Source organism: Fusarium phalaenopsidis, assembly GCF_050370095.1.
Source record: "Fusarium phalaenopsidis strain FUZ10S chromosome Unknown contig_32298, whole genome shotgun sequence".
Taxonomy (NCBI): domain Eukaryota; kingdom Fungi; phylum Ascomycota; class Sordariomycetes; order Hypocreales; family Nectriaceae; genus Fusarium; species Fusarium phalaenopsidis.
Genome location: NW_028145407.1, coordinates 1,045,260 through 1,068,440, shown reverse-complemented (window position 1 = coordinate 1,068,440; position 23,181 = coordinate 1,045,260). Strand labels below are relative to the sequence as shown.

General features: G+C 55.2%; 6 protein-coding genes across 6 annotated transcripts; 2 read left to right on the top strand and 4 right to left on the bottom strand.

Moving 5' to 3' along the window:
• Nucleotides 1–340: 340 nt before the first annotated feature.
• Nucleotides 341–1,146, top strand: LRP88_06908 (2EXR domain-containing protein; the record flags this gene model as incomplete). Its single annotated transcript, XM_083243445.1, has 2 exons — nt 341–388; nt 457–1,146. The coding sequence occupies 2 exons, from the start codon at nt 341–343 to the stop codon at nt 1,144–1,146; spliced, it is 738 nt and encodes a 245-aa protein (XP_083100669.1).
• An 881-nt stretch (nt 1,147–2,027) lies between these two features.
• LRP88_06907 (uncharacterized protein) lies at nt 2,028–4,439 on the bottom strand (the record flags this gene model as incomplete). Its single annotated transcript, XM_083243444.1, has 1 exon — nt 2,028–4,439. One exon carries the CDS (start codon nt 4,437–4,439, stop codon nt 2,028–2,030), a length of 2,412 nt encoding a protein of 803 aa, XP_083100668.1.
• A 1,631-nt stretch (nt 4,440–6,070) lies between these two features.
• Nucleotides 6,071–7,727, top strand: LRP88_06906 (histidine phosphatase superfamily; the record flags this gene model as incomplete). The annotated part of the gene is made up of 2 exons (XM_083243443.1): nt 6,071–7,531; nt 7,614–7,727. 2 exons carry the CDS (start codon nt 6,071–6,073, stop codon nt 7,725–7,727), a joined length of 1,575 nt encoding a protein of 524 aa, XP_083100667.1.
• A 682-nt stretch (nt 7,728–8,409) lies between these two features.
• LRP88_06905 (uncharacterized protein) lies at nt 8,410–10,773 on the bottom strand (the record flags this gene model as incomplete). Its single annotated transcript, XM_083243442.1, has 1 exon — nt 8,410–10,773. One exon carries the CDS (start codon nt 10,771–10,773, stop codon nt 8,410–8,412), a length of 2,364 nt encoding a protein of 787 aa, XP_083100666.1.
• Nucleotides 10,774–15,583: 4,810 nt separating this feature from the next.
• LRP88_06904 (agmatinase) lies at nt 15,584–16,896 on the bottom strand (the record flags this gene model as incomplete). Its single annotated transcript, XM_083243441.1, has 3 exons — nt 15,584–16,176; nt 16,255–16,711; nt 16,768–16,896. The coding sequence occupies 3 exons, from the start codon at nt 16,894–16,896 to the stop codon at nt 15,584–15,586; spliced, it is 1,179 nt and encodes a 392-aa protein (XP_083100665.1).
• A 1,617-nt stretch (nt 16,897–18,513) lies between these two features.
• LRP88_06903 (Rho family GTPase CDC42) lies at nt 18,514–19,578 on the bottom strand (the record flags this gene model as incomplete). Its single annotated transcript, XM_083243440.1, has 4 exons — nt 18,514–18,588; nt 18,665–19,043; nt 19,249–19,368; nt 19,556–19,578. The coding sequence occupies 4 exons, from the start codon at nt 19,576–19,578 to the stop codon at nt 18,514–18,516; spliced, it is 597 nt and encodes a 198-aa protein (XP_083100664.1).
• Nucleotides 19,579–23,181: the final 3,603 nt, after the last annotated feature.

The window sequence follows — 23,181 nt, the reverse complement described above, 5'->3', positions numbered from 1 at the left end:
CCATCGTCATTCACGCCCTCATCCGTCCATTGTTTGATTGATTATATTAGTACAGCATCCTCGGCCAGCCCTGCTCTATCTGCCCCTCCTTGTCTCGATCTCTCCTCATCTTGTCCGACTTGTTCTTTGACGTCGACATTGGTACTCCGTCATTGGCCTTATTGTACATCACATGCGACTTGGCTTAGCAATACCTACATCCAGCATCACGATACCACACTCTTCAGCATTTGCGCTCGACGACTTACATCTCGACCGACTACAGCTCGGGTTTCAATTGACGCAGGCATCGTCACTTCTTAATACTCGGTTGCGCAACCCCAACCAACACACATCAAACATGTCTTTCAATACAACGTTTCCTCCATCTCAACCCGCCGACGCCTTTGTAAGTCATATCCATCCACCTCACCGGCGCAACAACACCAAATACTGACCTCGGCCTTTCTCACGCAGCACTACTTCTGCAGGCTTCCCACAGAACTCCGACTCAAGATTTGGAACTACAACATCCCCCAGACACGTCTCGTCCCTGTAAGATGCGGATCTTCATGGCCCGGCTGCTCAGATTCGCTCTCATGGACAGGGTGCACCTCGCCCGCGCCCATCCCCGCCAACCTTCACGCTTGCGCCGAGTCTCGCGCCGAGGCCCTGAAGCTCTACCAGCTTGAGTTTGGCTTTGCTCGCGGTCCCGGTCAGGTCTTTTTCAACCCTCAATACGATATTCTCTACTTTGGCCCCCGCGATGGCTACATGGCCGCCGACTCTCAGTTCCAGACTTGCATGTCAATGTGTGACCCGGCTGAGCTCGCCGCCGTCCGCCGCCTCGCCATCAACGACGCCCTCTTCTGGATTGACACTACCTACCGCTCCATGACTGCTGCCAGTCTCACCGTCGAGTTGCTCCGTCGCATCCAGGCCCGCTTGCCCGGTCTCGAGGAGATAATATTCGTGCCCCGCGCCGAGGAGTCTCCCGACTCTGCCTCATATGTCGAGCCTACCATGGTTTACGTTCGCATGGCCCGCCAGATTCAGACTGCGCTCGCGACGCTCTGCGAACAAACTCCTGGTTGGAAGCCACCTTGCTGGAGGATTCTGCCGCTGAGCGTGTTCCCGCAACCTTACCAGACCATTGGCGCGGCCTGAACTGAGTGCAGTGCAAGATAAGTCACATACTCATACAGAGCGCTAGACACATACGAACCATGCGTTCTACACGTCACATATTCGAGAGATGTCGCTCTTGGCCAAGGGATGGTCAAGAGCCTGCCGTTGCTATTATGCATTGTACGGCCAACACACCCTTGGATACTGAGTGACGGCGCCATGCACTTATATCCTCTCACACACGGCTTCCCGCCCAGGAAGAGGCGGATCATCAGTCGTTCTCGCATGTCATATGCGCATCCATGGAATCTACTTGCCATGTCCAACCATGGCCTCGCTCTTAATAACAAAATATCAGCATTTCTCTGCCTCTGGGTACATACGAGGCCATCCTAGACGGGAGCAACAGACCCGCACGCAACCGCGATCTTGACGCGAAAAAACGAATGCGCATTTTTCGCCCTGGCCAGGGCTGCATCATGAGGGAAGCCCATGGCAGAGGGCTTGTAACATAGAGGTTGGCCGTGTAAGAGGCCCGAGGCGTTTCCGGAGTTCTTGAGATTTGGCTTGTGTTGGGTTTGGAAGCATGACAACTGGCGAGACTGCCTTTTGACTACATGTTACTGTGTAAAGATACTTGTACAAAGGCTATGCTACAGAGCTATGAGGCTACCTGACGCCGATCCGATAATGCATGTATAACGGATATACCGTTTTTGTTTCCGCATTCTGTCATTCATTAATTCATTCTTCATGCCTCTTCCTTCCCCTCACCTAGTGACATCCACACCCATACAACGCCTCGCATACTCAGAGACCGGCAAGGGGGGGTCAGTAAATCTCATCCTATCTCATCTCATCTCACTCATCTCGCCTATACCGTATCTCCATGCGGAGCACATGCATCGCGCCGTGCTGTGTTACCCCGACTCAGCCGGAACCTGCTGCTTGACCACCTCGTTGGCCCCATCACCGCCTACCCCCAACCCTATGCCCTTCCGGCGACCCCTGACCAGCGCCTCGAGGGCCCGCCCCACGGCCGGCAGGTCGCCGAGCATGGTGATGTGGCCACGTTCTGTGCAGACCCGACCCCCGCGAACAACCGAATAGCCGTCCGGAAGCATGGCCTCCTTGGCCAGAACGACGCCGTCACCCGGCCGGAATAGAAGATCGTCATAGGCGTCCAAGCAGGGGATGGCATCGCGGCTGGTGACTTGAGCGGCGTACACAGTGGGTATGCTCTTGCCATATAGCACGGCGTGTGGAGGATATGCGTTGACTTCCTGGTGCGATGGCGAGTGTGCAAGCTCGGACCGGAACTTGTGGATCATTTTAAGGGTTCGGGTTAGGTACTCGAGGTAGCGCTGGCGCTCGGGGTCTGAGGGTAGCGGTTCATCTACATGTGCACCGCTTCCGTCGAGTTGGAGTGCGATAGGGTTGCGGTCTCGGGCAATTGTCGAAGGAGAAGGGGGCTGCTTCTCACTCTTGCTATCGGAGCGGGTGCGTAGCGAGTTCGGGAGGAAGGACGACAGCGACGACGAGTGTGGGCGGTTGTAGGGAGGAAGAGCTGGTTGCATACACGGGCTAAGATGCCACTTGATCCATTCCTGCGGGTCGTAAAAGTCGATTGGGTACTCTTCACCAGTCGTCTTGTTCACAAAACAGAACCCGTCCTCTGGTAGGAAGACAAACGAAGTTCTCATGCTGAAGTTGACGCTGGCGGTGAGGAGCTTTTCGTTCAGGAGCACCACATCACCGTGACGCAGGGGGTTCAGGATGTTGATACAACGTTGTGGCGTTCCGCAGTATAAAACCCCTGAGAAGAGATCCGGACGCTGGTTAACGGCGTGCCGTGTTATGAGACCACCCAAGCTGTGGGAAATAACGAGGGCCCCTCGGGACTCGACTGGAGTTCTTGCTCGATTTGAGGGCAACTTTTGAAGGTATTCTTGCAGCTTCCGAGACAACAACGGCGGGCTTAGTCTCCAGTCGTAACCGTAGTCCCATATGCGTAGCTTCCCCGTTCTGGCGTTATCGCAAGAGCGCAGTTTCTTGATAAACTTGCGAGAAATGTCGACGGGCCCAATGTGTTTCAACATTCCATCAGGTTTGATGGTTTCCTCCATTCTCTCCTCGTCTTCATCTTCCAAGCCTACTTCCAAGTTGACCTTTCGCATATTTAGGCCGAGTTTCACAGGTGCCCAGACCTGTTGGTGAGGCGCCTCGGCCGACCGTAGGATAGACCCTCGATAACCACCCATGATGACGACATCACCTGTGAGGCCTTCCAGGACCCGATCAAGAATGGCCGATCCGTCTTTGGAGGAGGTGCTGGTTTCTTTGGAAAGGCGGCCGTGAGTTCCATGAGCGTCGGAAGAGTCGGCTGCACTGAGAGACAGTGTCGATCTTCTTGCTTGGTTATAAAGCTTGGGAAGACTGGGCATCTTGAAATTGGGTACATCAGGAAGGCTGTCCTTTAACGCCATGAATCGAATATTGACCATTTCGCGGACATCCTGGAAGCTTTCATCGTCGCCTAGAGAGGAAGTTCGGGATAGGCTGTGGTAAAGGAGACTGTCATCAGAAGTTACTCGGCGTAGAGCCTTAGGGCGCGATGGAGACACCGCGGGCGGAGCCAACCCCCGGCCCTGATGCGGAGAAGGCCTTGGTCTCGTTTGCGAGATAGGGGATGAGTTGGGAGGAACTCGAGGTGATTGGAGGCGGCGTGGGATACTCGAATTGCCTGTGTTGACCTTGTCGCTAGAGTTGGAGAAGAAAGAAGTGGGCATAGAAGGTAACAAATGAGTTGGCGGACTGAGGGAGGGCAGGGCCTTCTGGAGCCTCCTCAATGCCTCTTGTCCTGCCGACCTCGATCGGTTTCGGGCTGGGCTTAGAGCACTTCCCAACACGCTCCCGGACGCTCTGTTTGAAGAACTCTTGACCGGGGATGGTCTTGGCTGGGATTGCCACGGTGAAGGTAGAGGATAGCTTGACGGCTGGCCAGTCGGCAGTTGCTTTGAGGAACTGGGCGGAGGGATAGAATGTGGTATTTGAGGTGCTGTCTCAGGCGAAGATGAGAGCTCAGGACTCGTGTCACCGTTTCCATCGGCAGGACCATCAAACAGGTGCCCTCCACTCTTGTCCAATGCCAGGGCTTTTTCGATTGTCGGTGTATTTTGTGAAGTCAAATGCCTGGCAACTGCGCTCAGGGCTGGTTGTAGGATAGCCTCAGCCTCATCCTGGTTACGGATAATCGAGTCATCATCTTGAATGTCCAGAGCGTCCAAAGCCTGAGTGTTAGGGACAGGCTCGGTCGGAGAACACGTAGCCATGGTTCATTGAGTCCGAATTGGCGCAGGTTCTCAAGTCTCGACCAACGTACAGTTAATGTCGGGTCACAATTGAACGACAGGCTGCAGAAAGGGCTGAAGATAGTCCAAGGGTAATCCGTTGAGCGAGGATGCCACAAGTTGTACTTGGATGAGAAGAACAAAAGAAGAGGAAGAAGGGACTAGCAGAGGTAAAGAAGAATCGCCAGACATGGCCCTCTCTTCCTCGGCCGAAAACACGGTGGATCTCGTCAAGTCTGCCCGATTTAAGACGCAAAGCTTGTGAATGGTAAGGGTTTGGGCGGCTGTGTAGGCCTGTCCGGAACGTCCGGGCGTGGATGGATCCGGGGCCAATGGTTGGTGTTTGGTGTGTCTCTGTCGTTATCGTGAGGGTGTGTCATGGGGGAAAGGATTCTGGGCTGAAGACGAGAAAGGAACAGTTGGGAGTTTTGGACAGTGTCCTTTCCAGAAACCAGGGGACTGCGAGCTGGCAATTATCTTCAAGCATCAGCTTTGATCATCGCTGAATTGATGAGGTCATGGTGTAAGCGACGGGGCCAGCGGAACGGGGAGTTCGGCACCAATTGGGGTCCGAGAGGCGTCTGGGGAATCGGCGCTTGGCATCCGGAGGCGCTGGATGGCCCCGTTAAAAGGCAGCGCGCGACGATCCATCTCCTGTAGTACAGTGTAGAAGCAGAGTTGCTGCCGTTGAAGCTGTCGATGTCAAGGTTTCAAGGATAAGCAAGCGTGACCGTGGTGTGCAATGGGGACCTATTTCCCCGTACCCAAGGGTTGCGCCTTCCCTGTCAGCGGCTTGTCGGAGCCGTTGCGCTGGGAAGTCTTGGAACCTAAGCAATTGGGCAAGTACGAAGGCATGTCAGCTCCCATTCAGGAAGGAGCCATGCGACCAAGGGGTTCAGGCCTGGGCAGGAGACAGACATGTGATTATGGGGCCTCAAATTCGTGGACCCTTACGAGGCCCCCATCTCCATCTTTCATGACCAAGAGAATGGTCAATCACGGGCCTGGCCTCGTACAATGGTTGCGAATCCATTACGAGAATACGACGAGCGAGTGCTACAGTACAGCACAGCACAGTACAGTACCTGTGACAACTTCCCAGAAACAAGCCCCTTGCAGGTTGGAGAATTAGCAACTGCATCAACTCCCAATGCCTAGCGAATGACAGTCTCTCCACTGCCAATCACTCCGCCCTGCTCACTTCAGCTCTCCCTCTTCTGACCAACCATTGACGTCGAGTAACATTCAGCCTCATAGGTCATGGCCCTGTCTGCCTTCCCAAAAAAGAAGTCACCAGCCACCCGTCGCCGTTGATCGGTGGTTGATCGGTGAAGTGATCCCCCGACGTCATCCAAATTCAACCTCCCGCCGACTCCTCCCCCACGGCATCGTCTCCATCGGCCCCGGTTACCGGCCCCGACACGGCCCGGATCCTTACAGCGACTGACCGCCCGTCGTCACATCATGACCACTTTCTCACCGATTTCGCTGTCAATGGGTCCATAGCCAGTCGTTCGGTTGGGCATCATTTCCCTCGTCAACGCCGACCTGTTCGTCAACATAAAAGCGCCGACATCGTTCAGACAGGTCAGTGAAGCACCCTCGTATCCATCATGTCGACACTCCAACCTCGGCCTCCCTACTCGGACGAGGAGCTCAATACCCTCTATCCTCCCGAGCTGCGCCTCCAGCTCGTCCAGATTCTGCTTCGCCATGGTGAGCGCACGCCGATCAACGCCCGCTTTCACTCTACCGGTCTTCCTCCCTTCTGGCCCTATTGCTCTGCCGCTCGCCGTCTGACGAGCGCTATCCTTGACCCCTCCGCCGCCACTTCCGGTGCCGAGCCTGCCGATAATCCGGGCCTGACTGCTCTCGAGTGGAAGCGCCGCCTCGAGACCTTTGGACCCGATGATATCCCTGTGATAGCATCCGGCCGCAATGGCGAGCTCGATGCCATCTGCGACATGGGCATGCTGACCGATCGCGGACGCGAGACTACCTATGCCCTAGGCCAGCGTCTCCGCCATCTCTATATCGACCGGCTCCATTTCCTCCCTGATACCCTCGCTGCCGATGCCGATACTTCCTCTATTTACCTCCGGACAACTCCCGTGCCTCGTGCTCTTGAATCCCTCCAACAAGCCTTCTATGGCCTCTACCCGCCCTCTGCCCGCGCGGCCGGCCTACATCCCCCCACCATCCTTACCCGATCACCCGCCGACGAGACTCTCTTCCCTAACGATGGCAATTGTCGGCGCTTCGCCGCTCTGGCCCGCGCCTTTGCCAAGCGGGCAGCGGAGCGCTGGAACGACTCGGAAGAGATGGCCTACTTGACCAAGCGCATCGGCCGCTGGATGCCCGAAGACCGCGTCGCCGTGGACTCTCGTCCGCGTCTCAGCGGCATCATGGACACCATGAATGCTACCAAAGCTCATGGCCTAGCTACACGCCTGCCTGACGAATTCTACGACCCAGAAGTCAAGCGCATCATTGAAAAGATCGGCGTGGAGGAGTGGTATGCCGGCTATAAGGAGAGCCAGGAGTATCGTACCTTGGGCATCGGAGGCCTTCTTGGTGACGTTGTCGCTCGAATGGTCGGAAGTGCTGAGCACTCTACCGCTGATGGTCAGTATGAGGTGGCTACGAGTAAAGCGGCTGCTTCTACTACACTCCCGCCGACTCGTTTCGGCCTCAGTGGCTGTCACGATACCACCCTCGCCGCTACACTCTCTAGTTTGGGAGCCTTCAATGAGGAGGCCTGGCCCCCATTTACGAGCCACATTGCCATTGAGTTGTTCCGCCATGTCGATCAAGGCGCAACTCCGCCGCCTGTAGCCCCGAAGCCAAACGGCGGGTTTCTATCCCTCCTCGGCTGGGGTAGTAAACAAACCTCAACTGCTGGCACTCCGCCACCAGGTATCGGGCGCAAGAAGACCCCTGACTTGAGCGACGATGAAAAGAAACGACTGGAAGGCTACTACGTCCGTCTCCGCTACAATGATCGCCCAGTCACTATCCCTGGCTGCAAACCCGCCGGCAAGCATTTCAATGGGGACGAGTCCTTCTGCACTTTGGTGAGTTGTCTCAAGCCTTATCTGGCTCAGGACTGAGCATAACCATTCTGTACATGTTGCTTACGTTACAACTCTTACACAGGAAGCCTTCAAGGCTATTGTTGACAAGTTCACCCCCATTGACTGGAAGAACCAGTGTCGCTCCAATCTTAAGGAGCCCACGTTCCCACCGAAGTCAGAGCCTGCGGGATATTAAACATAAACCTTTACAGTACAAAGAAAGAGCAAACGAGTCATCGAGCTAGATCATTCTGTCGGTTCAACATAGGAGTTAGGGTGTTGGCGAACTAGACAAAAACGTGGGTTTAATCCGTGGGTGGATTGGGTTGGTCAAGTTGATGGGCAAATTGGGACCAGTTCTTCAAGCCCCTTTCGATAACTCGACCATCAGCATGAAGTCAACTTGCATCATTTACATCATATGCACGAGGATAAGAGACGATGATATAAATGACCATATCCTGATCTGCGTTCAAGACTGTAGTAGTGCCTAACCTGACCAAATACTCCATAATAGACATAAACGCAGGTGATATATCCTCTCGTCCATCCCAAGCTGAATCTCATCCAGCACCTTCCATCCACGTCTCATCTCAACCATCCATGTGCACCCCCTCTTCTACAAGGGGAGTATTAGCCACAAGTGTCTTCTCTTCTGAACGCTCTCTTCTCGCGGTGAGCGCAACACCAGGAAACAATGACGAATCCGTCCAAAGGGGTAAATTATCAAGAAAAAGGGAAATCAAAGAATGAAGGTGTGTAAAGCCCAAGCAAAAAGGACAGGACGCACCAAATGTGCGTCAATTACAACGTTTAAGCAAGTTTTCGTTCATTCTCGACTGCGCAGAGATTGAATGTGTAAAGATGCGCAAGCGTCATTAGTTGGCAACCTCCTCCTCAACCCATCCGTTCAGACCTCCTTGGATGGCAAGGCCAAATCCAGAACCCATGCCGCCAAAGCTGGCCTGGTAGTGGTGACCACGTCGCTCGTTCTCAGCGCCAGGCATGCCGTTGGGGCTGTTGCCGCCATTCTCAAACCCAGGAGCAAGCACAGGAAGGCTGACTGCCCGGTTGTGTTGGCCGCGAGGGCCAGGAGCCAGCATACCGCCAATGGTTGTAGCACCAGAGGTAGCACCGTTGGCAGGGTAGCCGTTGGAGATGCTCGCCGACTGGCCGTGGCCCGAAATGGGGACCTGCTGGGGAACATCGAGGCCTAGCTCACCAGGCGATGGCTGTGCTGTGCCAAACAGGGCACTCTGCTGAGCAGCAATCTGTTGTTGTTGGTGTTGCTGCTGCTGCTGAGCTTGTTGAGACACCTGGTTGAGATACATGGTCAGGGGGTTGTTGTTGGCATTGAAGAGGGTGGCCGACTGCTGAGGAGTGTTGCCATTTGTGGGAGAGCCGCTGTTCTGAGATCCGTTAGGAGGGGGAGAGGAGACGCCATCTCCGCGAGGGGACTGAGACTGCTGCATTTGACGGGGTGGGTTGCCACAACGGTCCTTTCCAAAGTTGACCTTGAACTTCTTGTACTCCTCCCTTCCTCGTATGGCCTCGATAGCCTTGATGGCGTTGGCAATGTTGGTGAAGTTGACAAATGCGCAGCTCTTCTCACGCAGAGTGTTGACAAGCTCGATCTCGCCATACTCGGAAAAGTCCTGTCGCAGGCGCTCCTCAGTCCAGGTCTCGTCAAGGTTGCCAATGTACACGTTTCGCGAAGCGCCACCGCTGACGGCAAGGGCAATGGCCGGAGGGAGAGCACCCGAGTGCTTGCCCCAGCCGATCTTGAGGCGTCGGTTGTGAATCATGAGGCCCTGAAGGTTGCTGAGGGCGTAGAAGGAGGCAGCAGCGGTGGGGTCGATGAAGGTCACGAAGCAGATGTGCTTATCGGGGATGTAGCGGATATGGTGGAGCAGACCACCCCTGACCACATTGCAAATCTCCTCAATGGTCGTCTCAGGGTGAATGTTGCCGAGGTAGATGGTTCGGTTGCCAAGGTTGTTGATGCCTCCAGCAGTGGTGGCGACGGCGGCGGCAGCAACAGACTGCTGAGCAAGGGCGTTCGAGATCAGGTCACGGTCAGCACCAGTAAGCATGTGGGCGTAGCCGGGAGCAATGCCCAGGTACTGAGCGGCGTTTTGCTGCTGTGTCTTGGAAACATAGGCACAGCGGTCCTTGCCATAGTAGACGCGACGAGGAGCCTGCCACTTGGGCTCCTGAGGGAGCTGAGAGACGGCCTTGATGGCATTGGCGATCGAGAGGTAGTGGACAAAGGCAATGTTCTTCTCACGGACGACCTTGATGGTGTCAATGGCGCCAAACTTGCCCAGATCCTCACGGAGTTCCTCATCGGACACCTCCTCGGGCAGGTTACCCAGGTACACATTTCGAGAGGCACCAGACTGCTGGACAGCCAGAGCAACCGAGGTAGGCACCTGGGAAGGCTTGCCCCAACCAACCTTGATATCCTGACCCTTGATGCAGAGCTTTTTCAAGATGGCATCAGAGTGGAAGTGGGTAGCAGAGCTAGCGTCCAGGAACGAGATGAAGGCACAGTTCTTGTCGGGCAAGAGGCGGACCGACTCGATCTGGCCGCTGCGCACGTGGCCGAGAATCTCCTCAGCACTTGTGTCAGGGGGGATGTTGCCCAAGTAAACAGTTCGGCTGGTTCCAGTGACAACGCCGGATCCCATCGAGACGGGCGACGTGGGAGGGAGAGGAGCCTGCATGCTGAAGCCGCCGGTGGGGGACTGGGGCGGATAGAACTGAGGAGCGCCGTAGGTAGAAGGAGAAACAATACCCTGGTAAGACTGAGGCGAGATGGTCTGCTGAACGGGGCTAGAGACGCCATTTTGCTGCTGGTTGTTTCCCTGCTGGGGCTGGAAACCAGGAAGACTCTGGAATTGAGGGCTGGCGAAGGCAGCGGGAGTGCCAGGCTGGAAGGGGCTACCGAGCAGCAGCTGCGAGGGCAGAAGAGGAGTGAACTGCATGTCAAATGCAGTTCCCGGGGTGGCCATGTCCGCTCCATTGTTGGAGGGCTGCTGGGTCATGGGCTGAGGCTGCGTGTTGATGGCGGGGATGTTGCCTCGTCGCGGGTGCCGTTCGGCAAAGCCCGAGATGTTGGAGTTGAAGGCGCCATGGGAGAAACCAGTGTCGCTGTTGGAGGGCTTGGAGGCGTGGCCGAAGCGGTTGGCAGGCCCGCCGTTGGGGGCGCCCTGGCCAACGGGTCCGTTAAGATCTTGCATACCGAGCAGATGAGGGGGGACGAGCGAGTCCCGCCCGACGTGCGACAGAACAGCCGTTTTGAAGATTGGAACGTGCCCGAGTGAGGCACGGAGCGAGCTGCGAAGTTGGGAGGATCGTCCGGCTGAACGGTTCAGACGGTCCGAGGCTCGGTGTCACTGGCTGCTTAGCAGTATCTGGTCTTCAGGGGGAAGTGATCTCGGCTAAGCTGCTTGGAACGGCTTATGGGTCTCGGGAGCAAAGGAGAAGCAAGCAATTGAGTGGTGCAGAATGAAGCTGATCAAGTCGAGAATTATCAAGCGCGTCGGCGTATCCAAAGGCGAACAGGACGAAGCAGCTTTCGAAGTCAAAGGGTCGTTCCAGGAAGCGACCGTCTAGTATATATCGGTATCGAATATGAAGAACTTCGGCCGGGTCGTGGGAGAACCGTGAGGCGAGGCTGAAGGATCAAAAATAGATAATCGGTGGTAAGAGCGAGTGTATCGAAGAGTCGAACGAGAAACGCAAAGCACGAGAGTGCGTGGGCTAAGATGACATCCAGGGGAAAGTCGAGTAGTAGATCAAAGTATTAATAAAGCAATACGGCCAGAACGAGCGTCGACGAAGTCGAAAAGTAGGGTCTCAAGAGAAGGAAGAGAGACGACGCTGCATCTGATGAGGAACAGCGAGTACCCCAGATGATGAGTCTAGCGACGAGAGAAGAAAAAAGGGACGAGAGTCGGCGTCGGTGAGTAGACGACACGAATGTGGAGGGAACGAAGAGTCAAGAGAGAGAGAGAAGGGGACGGATTGGGATGTCGTCCACCTTGACTTCCAAGATCGGGGCACCAGGGGACCAGTGGACCAGGGGACGGACCACAGGGGGTGAGCCTCAGGCCAACAGGCGAGCAACGGTAGGAAATAATGCAAGGTAATAAGGCCCAAATGAAAAAGAGGCGCCAGGGAGGGAGAGGAAAAGGCCAGACGACCAGGTGGGTAGGGAATGAGGTGGAGGAGGGCGGTGGGTGGGTGGAGGTGGAAGAGAAGGGATATGAAATGAAGAGAGAAGAGAAGAAGAGAATCGAGGCAGAAAGGAAGAGAAGAGAAAGAGCGGTAAAGAAAGAGCTGGAACACTGAGAGAAAAAGAACGGAAGGAAGCTGCAGCTACGGATGGATCAAAGAAAAGGAGGAGACCAAGCAAGAGCAGCAGCAACGCAGCAGCAACGAATGCAACAATGATGCGGCTACCAACCAGCAAGCGGCGACATGAAGAAAGAATCGTGTCCTGGTCGCAGCCCAGCGCAGGCACTGACAGCAGCAATAGCAGGGCCCCAGGATCCAGGAGGCGCTTCAGGAGCGCAGCCAGAGACGGCCACGCCCACACACAAACGAACGGTCGAGGCTAAAGAAGCTATCGACTAGGACCCAGAAGGCTAGAGGCCAGAGGTCAGAGGCTGGAGCCACAGCCAGAGCCGGAGCCCAGGTGGCGACGACGAGCCGGGAGCGCCAGGGACTGGGCGGCAGGGATTGGTCGGCTCGTGCCAGCATCGCCCAGGGGTGAGAATGAATGGATGGGAGAGTGTGAGCGACAGTCAATGGACCCAGCTGGTCGACGGTGAATGGTGGCAGCGCGCCTCTGGTGGAGATGGCCACCACGAGCTCTGGGGGAGCATGAGCTAGGCCTTAGCCAGGGGGACGACGGCGACCCAGGGGCTACAGGAGACTCCAGAAGGGCTAAGGAGGGCCATTGCCCAAAGGGGGTGAGGGATGGAATTGGCTGCTCCGATAGTTTAATGAGAACGACAGGGATGGCCACCGTCGTCTCTGGCCATGCCTGGGTGTGCCGTCTCACGACGGGGAGCCTTGAGCGCACAGCACACGACACTGCACGGAAAATCATGGGAATTAGGGAAGACGTCGACTGAGTACCGGATAGGATAGTACCGTGTTTCCGTCGTATCTGATGCTCTGGTCGTCTGGATCTGATGGATGAAAGAGCCCCTTGAGCCCATGTGGGTGTTTCGTTGCTCCCATGCCGGGGCGTTCGCTGGTGGTGCCACCCCTGCCAAACATTACATTCATTGTCCTGACCTGACAGAAACCCTCACCTCCCTGCCTGTCAGTCAATGTTGGCTTTATTAGACGTGCCGGTAGAATACCACGCGACTAGGCGTAGCATCTCATGGGGTCATAGACAGAGAAAGGGATGAAGTGCAATCGATTGATTGCTCGATTCCCTAGTCATCGTTCGGATATGTGTATGTACGGACGGATATGAAATCTCCGACCATGGGAGCACACATAATTTAAGGTAATATCCAGATTGAAATTGGACCCGATGATGGTTGAACTTTCAAGTTGCGTGTCGTATCGTGTCGTGTCGGGTTGTGCCTGCATGTTACCACCAACTGCACCTCGACGGGCAGGTACTTTGCACAAGGCCTAGCAGAAGGAGGGAGCACTGGAGGCACCAAACTCACCGACAAGCTCGTTCGAGCCTGGACCATCCGACGCCTCTAACATCGATCCAAAACCTTGCACTAGCATCAGCATCTGGTTGATTCATCTTATTGTCGTGATATTCATCATGCCCCTTGCTTCTTCTTGGAAACTTCCTTCCACGGCGCGGCGCCTCCCCTGCCTAGCCGGCTGGTCTGCATTTTCTGGACCCCTAAATTATGGCGGGGGGCCTGTGTCTGTGTCTGTGTCTGACGGCGGTCCTCCCGGTTTCTTCGCGCTAAACTTGCTCAAAGAGTCAATACACCCGCGTCCTTTGAAACGTTCACTCGATCCCTCTCTCATTGAGCAAGTATTCACTCTCATTCACTCACCAACACTGGACCAAGGCGACTCCGTGTCCAACGGCGCCGTTATGTCTTCTGCAGCCGCAGCAAGAGGCCAAGACGATTCACCGTTGTTGTGTCACCCACCCAGCAAAACTGGCGTACAAGACGCCCCTCCACGGCGGCTACTTGACCTGCAACTGACAAGGGACATCCCTTTGTTCGACGTCAACATCTGCTCTGGCTGACGGCAAAAGCCTCTCGTCTGTCCTTCCCCGTATGTACTTGCAGCCCTAGTCATCATGAAACACGCCCAAGGGGCCAGTCCTGGGGCATCCCCAAACACCATCGCCTTCAGACAGATGGGATCCGATACTATTTTCGGAAGCGTCTCAGGCGTCTCGTAAACGCGCCACCCGCCTCATGCACCTTCAACTGAACCTTCTTGGTTCGCACCAAGAGGACTCTATCCAGACTTGGACCTACCAACATCCACCTACCGGAAACGTTCATGTTCCACGGTCCAACGCTTGGAAGTTGCCGACTTGATACCCACAGCCACACGGGTTCCATCTCTGATCCCACATCCCGCGATACGCCTTGACCAGTTTGTCGGCAGGCTCTAGTGTACTGTACCAAGACAGTCGGCTATTAATCCCTGTCACAGACGGAGCAGTCCCTTTCTGTCGTGTCGTGGTCCATTGTCCAATCACCACGGAGAGCTGCTTTCTGTAGCGCGAGTGCGTCTCGAGGGCCTATCAGTTTCTCTGACTTGCTCCTTGGTCCAGTAACAGAGTATAGGAGAAGATCACACAGCAGCTCACAAAAGTCGTCCGTGGATGCCGTCGTCTCATGATGCCCTCATATTTCGCTCGCACCGGAGCAAAGCCTTCCCCATGACACCTCTTCAAGACAGCCCACAGGCCACCTTCTGGTCCCGGAACTGCCAATGACTTGATTCCTCCCGATTGTTCATCTCAAACCGCTTCATCCTCCAACCACGGGCCAGTTCCCTTACCCCCGCTAAAACACACATATCCCTTCAATCAGATGTTGCAGCCCGTAGCCAAGTGGCGTGCGAACCGGGCCTCCTCCACTTCCAGGCCTTTTCTTTGACGACAGACCTAGTTGATCTGGTGCAGCACGAGCTGACAAACAAGCACTCGAGACTCTTGGCTATGTCGGAAACAAGGTCCGATATCCCTAAGGCTAATCGTCTTTGACCTCTGTAGCCATGGCCTCTCTCTGTCAAATACTGGGATAAAAAAAAAAGCTCAAATTCGCTTCGTCACCTGAAACGACCTTCAAGTTAAGACCTGGGCTGGAATATTCCGTATGGGTCAAGCAATGCGTTTTTGTTTTTAGAAGCCTTTTGTTTAGGCTATTTTCACCATCGGCAAACCGTCATATCTGACTCTTGGCTCTCCTTGCTTTCATTAAGTTATGTCTTGGCCTGGACACACCCTTTCACCCCTATCGCAGCATCCAATGGCCCGTGAGCGGGGGAGCAATCTGTTGGTGGATGCCTAAGCGAGCAACTCGTCAAGCCCAGAACTGTCATAGCTCAAAAGTCTGGGCCAGATAGGCATTCTCATCATGGTATCGAGGCAAAGTGGCACCCTGTAAGGCCCAGTCTAGATCAGGCCAGAGAGGGCAGCCTCAATGAACTTACATCCACCGGATGCTGTATATACCGTGCGGCAGAAGGACAAGCCGCCGCCCTTCGGCAACTGATACCATTTCCAAGTTGTCTTCGAGGCAGTATCTCGCTATCTCCCTAGAGACTACACGTTCACCATTGGTGCCAGTCGTGGAGGAGGGAACAGAGGACTGCTGACATCACTTCAGCGAACTTGAAGTACTATGAATTTTCTCATTTTAGTTTCGCTTTCTACATCGATTCATAACCCCAACCATACGCCTTTCTAACACAGACACCGTCGTTGCGGCTGCCCCCTCGCACCTGTCATAACTCGTAGACACATCAACCCTTGATGGCAATATCCAGCAGCCATGTTGATCAATGTCAGATAAAATATACACCTTAGCTTTACAGCTCATCCTTTCCGGCAGAACCAGCAGTCTTAGCCTCCTTTCCACCATCGGCGAGTCCTCGCTTCACCATAGACGAGATGATCTCGTACACGACCTGAGCTGCAGCCAGGGCGGTCTCCTCCCCGCCGTTTTGGTACGCAGGCGACACCTCGACGACATCAGCGCCAACAAGGTTGAGGCCTTCGAGACCGCGCAGAATGCGGATGAACTCGCGGGTCGACCAGCCACCAGGCTCAGGAGTACCGGTACCGGGGGCAAAGGCTGGGTCGAGGACGTCGATGTCGACGGACAGGTAGACGGGGTTCTCGGTGCCGAGGACCTTGAGGATACCGTCGATGATACCCTTGGTGCCGATCTCGTCAATGTCATCAGCAGTGAAACGGACCCAGTTCTGCGAGGTGTCATCCTCGTTGTCGGCAAAATCGTCGCCGGAGAGGCGAGTGCGCAGGCCGGCGTGGACAGAGGCCTCTGAGGACGAGTTGGAGAGAAGGCCCTCCTGGTTGGCCATCCAGAACATCGATCCATGGGTGAATTGAGAGGCTCCCCACCAAGATGGGTAAGCAGCCGGGTTCCAGGTGTCGAGGTGAGCTGAGAATACATGTCAGTACTGTTATCGCTAATGGAGGAGCCTGCCTCCCCGGGCTAGACCAAGCAGTCAAGACTCACCGTCAAAGTGCAAGACCTGGATAGGCTTGCCATAAATGTGATTCAGGGCTCTCAGAGCAGGCAGCGCTAGACTATGATCACCGCCCAGGGTCATCAACTTGGGCTTGGGTGCCAGGGAAGATACGGTCTTTCTCTTGCCGAGCTGCTTGAAGGCCTGGGTCATCTGCTCCTGTGCGATGTTGTTGTCAAGGGGAGTGATGCTGATATCGCCACAGTCGACAATCTTGGCCCAATTCTGGTAGGGGTTGATGCCGGCGCGAGGGTTGAAGCCGCGGAACGACGTCTGACGTGCCGAGGCGGAGCGGATGGCACGGGGACCGAAGCGTGCGCCCGGTCTGTAGCTGACGGCTGTGTCAAAGGGAGCACCGACGATGGCGATATCGAAGGGCTCGGTGGGCTCTGTGAGGCACTTGACGTGGTTCAGGTGGGCAAAGGTGTTGATGCCAGCAAAGGGCCACTATTTGGTTGAGTGTAAGTCGAGCAATTCTCACGGGCTCAACGAGAGAGACATACCTCATAGCCCCATTTCGCCTCGAGCTCATCCAGTTCCTCCTTGGTCCATTCCTTGTCGTCATGATCATGAGCGCAGGCTGAGGCCAGCCCTGTCAGGGCCAGCAGGTTCAAGAGAGCTGAAGACTTCATTCTGGTTGCAGTCCAAACCTATAGTCCTGAGGAAGAAGAAGAGGAGGGAGAGAGAAAGAAGAGGGAGGCAGCGAGGTCTATTATAGTTGTCTGCATCGTCCAAAGTGGCATGCCCTCCCCCACCGGCGCCGGCGGCCGGCCCCACGAGTCGGGATGGGATCTACTCGAGTCGAGTCGCAAGGCTTGTCATTTGGTCATACAAGAACGAAACTCTCCATGTCTACGGCCCCCGCGGGCCAATGGGCTAGAGTTTTGACAAAGAGGCCTAATGCCGACAGACCACGCGATGAGATACAGTACAGTTATGCAGCCAGGCGCCCGATTGGCCAATCGCCCAGCGACAAAGCACCCCCGCGTCCCTCTCTCTCCCCGCCTCTCCTCTACGAGAAAAAAAAAGTTGAAGATGGCCGTCGTCCGAAGCCGAATGAGGCAGTTTGTTGCCATTTTGACATTTGACTCCGAGCCGGCCAGAGCAGAGGAGGGGCGGTCCCGGGAACGGGGCCGGAGGTTGGCGGGCTTGCGTCGGGGCTAGGTTGAGAAGGGAAAGTTGACGCGACGGGGCAGGAGACTCCGACTCCCGTCTTATCTCCAATGACAGACAAACCTCCATCCGAGGTTGACCATGGCCTTGGGTTGCCGCTGTTAACAAGGTGACTTGTCCGTCTTCAAGGTTCCCTTGACTTGATTCATGAGCAACTGCAGCTCTGCATCCATGTCCTACATGGCAATGTCACCAATACAGCATCTACCATCCGTCCACCGCCTCATGCCATGACCATGTCATTCTCCCTCCCATCCCCACTGGCATCATGAAAATCCCAAAGTCTCCAACTACAGCACGAGACCGGCCCGGAATGCGGTCATGAGAAATCTGAAGCTCCTTCACCGAGACATGCCTCACCTCGGATGCAGCATTCGAGCCTTTTCTCGGCTGGTCTTCGTCGATGTCATGTCAAGTTTTTGATTATACACACACGACAATAACAGCAGACTCCGAGTAAGTAGAAAAATACAAACTTTCTATAAAGTCAAGCAAGACGAACAAGACAAGACATCGATGTAAATTGCACCCCAATCGCCAAACTGTCCTATCAAAGCATTCCCACCTGGATGTATGAATCGTCTCCCGTCCGCTCTCCCGGTTTCGTTTCCATCCTTTGGTCCATCCTCCTACCTCAGAAACCCTCGGGCGAGAATCAAGGAATAAACAGCGTTGTAGATCCCGGTCCAAGGAAACTTCAGAGAGGCTGACGGGGTTGGGCTGGCTCATCATAGAGTCTCCGGCAGACTATGGCCACGCTCAGCGGCCTAGGAGAGTCCATCGCATACGTCGCCCTCGAAAACCATCGTCTCTTCGTCACGGAACAAGACGCCTGCTCCCCAAGCTTCGTTCCGTTATCCGATCCATATCAAACACAGGATGACCATTTCTTGTGAGATCCCATCGCATTCCGTTCCATTCGCTCGGGTCACCCCAATCTAGTCTTGCCGCACCCACGCCAGAGGACTCTCTGCCCGCTACTGCCTGCTAAGGCCTTCTTGGCTAATCAACCATTTTCAGGGGAGGGTGAAGAATGGTTTTTGGTCGTGGCGCGGCTGCGGCTCGTGCCTATCCGTTTATAGGACAAGGCACTTGTGCCCCCTGGAGCCAGCCTTCTTGGGGACGGGGGGTTCAAGGGCCGCCACAATGGCCTGCACATGTAGTTAGCAGATACTCAGAGTCGCCTATCTATATAGGCATAGACCACTCGGCTTTCCCCCAACGTACCTCATCAAAGACGTCCTTAAGCTTATACTGAGTCAGAGCGCTGCATTCGACGTACTTGACCGCACCCAGATCCTTGGCCATTCGCTCGCCGTCCTCCCGTCGCACCGGGGCCATCTTCTGCTTCGACAGCTTGTCCCGGACGCTGGGGTCATCTCTCAAATCCACCTGGGTACCGACAATCAGGCAGGGGACGCCAGGGCAGTGGTGGCGGACCTCGGGAAACCACTTCTCGCGGACGTTTTCGAACGAGGCAGGCGAGGTGACGCTGAAGCAGACAAGGAAAACATCGGTCTGGGGATATGAGAGAGGTCGGAGTCGGTCGTAATCTTCTTGACCGGCAGTATCGAATAAGCCCAGAGTGTATGGCTCATCACCAATCCTACCACCGGTTAGCCCGTCCTAGATGACCATGCGCCATGGCGTCAAGTGACAATATCCCCAAGTCGATTGCGCATATCTGGATTTCGACATGTACTAGGGGTCCATCACCACAATCTTGACAGCAAAGAACAACCATCGTATGTGGGGGCGCGGCATGGCGTGGGGGCTGGCGTAGATCTGATGGGCGTGCAAGTAGGACTCACATTACCGTGACGGCGTAGTTGTCAAAGACGGTCGGAACATATTCGGAGGGGAACTTGTTTGTTGTGTAGCTGATGAGAAGACAAGTCTTTCCAACAGCACCATCGCCGACGACGACGCACCTATCAAAAGAGGAGACTGGTTAGCTTCTGCAAGCAGCCAAAGTGGCAGGAGGGAAAGGAGATAGCACGCAGAGGCGATGCGCAGGCATACTCGGGGTGATGATGACCAGAGAAAGGCAGCCTGGAGCAGGCACAGGCAGAAAAAAATCCCAGCAAAGGGCGGCAGGCAAAAAGCGACAGAACTTACTTGATCGTTGCGACAACCGTCATGATTCCTCTCGACAGCTCCTCGGCAGGAGCTCGACTACGCTAAGGTGGTATGCAGAGGCTCTCGAGTGATGAAGCTTCTATTGGCGGGCGGGTGCGCGCGCGAACGGTGAGAGGTGAAAGAGCGGGGAGGAAGCGGGAGCGGAGAAGACGAAGTCGTAGTCGGAATCGGAGAGGATATATCGGAAGATGGGAGGTAGGTAGGCAAGGCAACGAGGGACGAGTTGGCTGGAGATGGATGGCGGATGGAAATGGTGGAGGTGAGGATGCGGTGGATGCGGTTTGCAGTAGCAAGTAGCAGGTTGGTATCGAGGTTGCTTCCTTGCGTTTTGGGCGCTGTTGCAGCAGCGGGTGGAGATGGAGAGAAGGAGGCTGTGGTCGACTCAAGAGAGCGATGAATGGAGACGGGGACCTCAGGACCGGACCTGCGCAAAAAGGTGGGAGGCACGGTTAGCTTAGTTGATGAGCGAGTCGCTGACAGTGGGTAACGTCAAGTTAAGTGGTGACGGGAGGCACTGGCACTGGAGGCGGTAGAGGTAGGCAGCGGCGGGCAGGTGGCCGGCCAGTGGTGGAAGTGAGATTGGACGGGAGTGGCAGTGGCAGAGGCAGAGGCAGAAGCAGAGTTGGCGGGCAGCGGTAGGTCGGTAGGTAATAGTGGGCCTTGGGGGGAGTGGACAGCACCAGAAACCAAAAGCAAGCCAGGCAGGAAGTGGAAGTGCAAGGCCAGCAGGCAGAAGGACCCGACCAGCCAGAACAGAACAGACCAGACCAGACCAGACCAAAGCCAGACCAAAGCCAGACCAAGCAGGGGATGGGATAGGATGGATGAGAGGGGAGGGGGTTGGAGCAGCACGATTCCCAGGTTTAGCCTAGGTGGGTAAGTACCTAGGTCCAAAGATGAGGAGGCAGGCAAGCAAGCAAGCCCGGTAATAATAACTTGGTTTGGTGACAGAGAGACAGAACCAGCCAGCCAAGGCTGTGAATGGTGGTGATGAGCGTGAAGGTGAGAGTAACAGGGTGGTACCGTACCGTCGTTGTCGTCCTCTGTTGCTTGTTCAGGTAGACTACCACCAGCCGAGCAAAGCTCCAGAAGAGTCGGCCAAGGCCGATTTGCGACGTGGGCAAGAGTGGATAACCAAGTGGAGGAAAGACAACGGCGCGCGTGCGTCCGTCCGTCCGGGATGGACGAGTGAATGAATGAGATGAGAGATGGAAGGATGATGGACAAGATTGAGCCAGACGGCGTAGCACGCTGGGATGGTGGATGTGATGATGATGGATGGTGATGCAGCAGCACAGTCAAATGAGTTTCCCCAACAGGCAGCAGAGGAAGGATCAAGAAAATGGAACCCACCAACCTCTTCTCTTGATTGCTGTACGTCTATCTCTTCCTTGTAGGACTGATCGTCGAGTGATGCACGAGGACCTTTGTAATGAGCGAGATGAATGTCGTGCTCCGAGGAGAAAAGGAGCTTGCCCTCGAGGCCGTCGATAACCTGACAAGGCCAAAGAGATAAGTAAGAAGTCGCAGAGGCAAGACAAAGCAGGACAGTCAAAGGAATTGATGAACCCCGTGAAGCAGAGGCAGAGGAAGGGGGCGTTCAAGTTGATGAACGATGCATCCATGCCATGGAAAACGGGCCCGGGCATGGGTGGGCGGACGCGCCTGGCCTGGGCGCCTCTGGAGCTGGAGGCCATGGACATCTCCAGGGCGGGCATTCTAGTGGATGAAGAGCCCCGAGCCCCAAGTGATCAGAGGCCCGTCCCCACCAAGGCTGGTACCTACTAGTGAACCTGGTAGGTACTGGACTAGTCCGTCAAATAACTTATCCATGAACACGGGACCGTTCCATCCCATTAAGGAGCCGTGCAAGATGGAGGGAGCTGATAAGGCATTTGAGATGGATGCTTTACGATTCAACATGTTCTACAATCATCATCACATTATTCTCATGGCCTCTGATAACAGTCAGCGATGGCGCAATTCTTAGAGGCAGCTAAGCATGGCCTCTATCCCCTCTGTTAGTTATCCACGTCAAGATACCGCTAGCTCCTCAAGCTATCAGCAGGACACCCAGGTATCCTCCTAGCTGCGGATACCTACCTCCATCGGAGAAATCCTCTAAACCGGATCGCGTCCGTGACGACCCCCAGACGAGATGGTGAAGGACGAAAAAAACCGAGCGTGAACTTGGGGCTCTTTGAGCCCCTTGCAACGACCAACCAGAGCCGCTACGGGAAACAAACGTGAAACCGCAAGTCAGGGGCAGGAGGGCAGGGAGAGAAAAAAGAAACACCGGCGAGCTTTGGCTTGATTGACAATGAAAAAGCCCCAGTCGGCGGTATTACGTCGTGCGAGAGAACCGTGCCCTTGGAAAGGGACCCTTTTTAGCAGACAGCTAACTGAAGGCAGAGCGCGAAGAATGCTGCGACAAGGCTCGTCGACGTTTGATGACGACATCAGGGTTGAGCGACGTTTGAGCCACCCTCGACGAGAGATGCCACCTACGAGATGCTTGCACGAGCAAGCAAGCAAGCAAGGAACAAAGGGCAGGACAGCACTTGGGCATGGGCAGCTTGAATAGGGGCCAAAGAGTGGACAAATGATGGTCAGTTTCCCCAGGGGGTGGGCGGGCTCGTCATAATGGGATGGGCTTTTACTATTTGTGCCTCTCTTTTCTTTGTTGGGGAGACATGCTTGTCTGGTCCTTGATGACTTGCCGAGTTCGTCTCGTCCTGGTGGTGATGCCATCTTACCACAGAGGCTCGCACCGTTATCTCCAGTTCGAGGCTCACCTGCTCTCCCGGTCTGACCTTGATTGTCCGAGGTCGAGTCGACCTTCGAGATGAATTCCATCTGATGATGAGAGACCGGGCGGTGGTGGCTATTCAGCCTTTGCAGGGAGCTCCCTCTGGCCCATGCCTTCATTAGCCCTGGGCAAATCCCCTATATCCTGACTAAACCAGCCAGCAAGGGGAACTGCGAGATGGTCCTTGCTCATGTAGACGAGACTGGCTCATCAGATTGTGTGAGATTGGGGACGATGCAAACCGCCTCCCGCCTCAAAAGCAAATTGCAAACCACGCGTGACCGAGAAACACGACTCTCGATGGGTCACCTTGCGCTCTGTGCTTCCGGTGAGCCTTGGGGTCTTGTCTGGGACAAACTCGCCTCAGAAGGTATAACTCGTGGTCAAAGAAAAAGGGTCCTTATCCATGTCATTATACCATCTCCTTGCACCAGTAATAGGACTCGGCCTGTGTCTCCCGAGGCTTCTGGACTACCACCATCCATGGCAAGATATGCAATAGCATGTCGGCACTTGCACATGCCGACAGTCATCATTACCACCACCGCATATTCCCATCAGACAAAACACACAGACACAGACAAGACAGCCTTGCACAGAGGGATCCCGCCTTAGTCTCATCCATACCGGGGAATATCACAGGAGCTAGCCGGACCCAAATCTCGGGATCCAAGACCCCAGCTCCCGCCTCATTCACGTTGCCCATCCATCAAAACACACACGCGCTCAAGGGTCCTTGTTTCCAAGCCCACACTCAAGCTTCAGCCCAGTGATATTACATCCCCCAAGGGCTCCT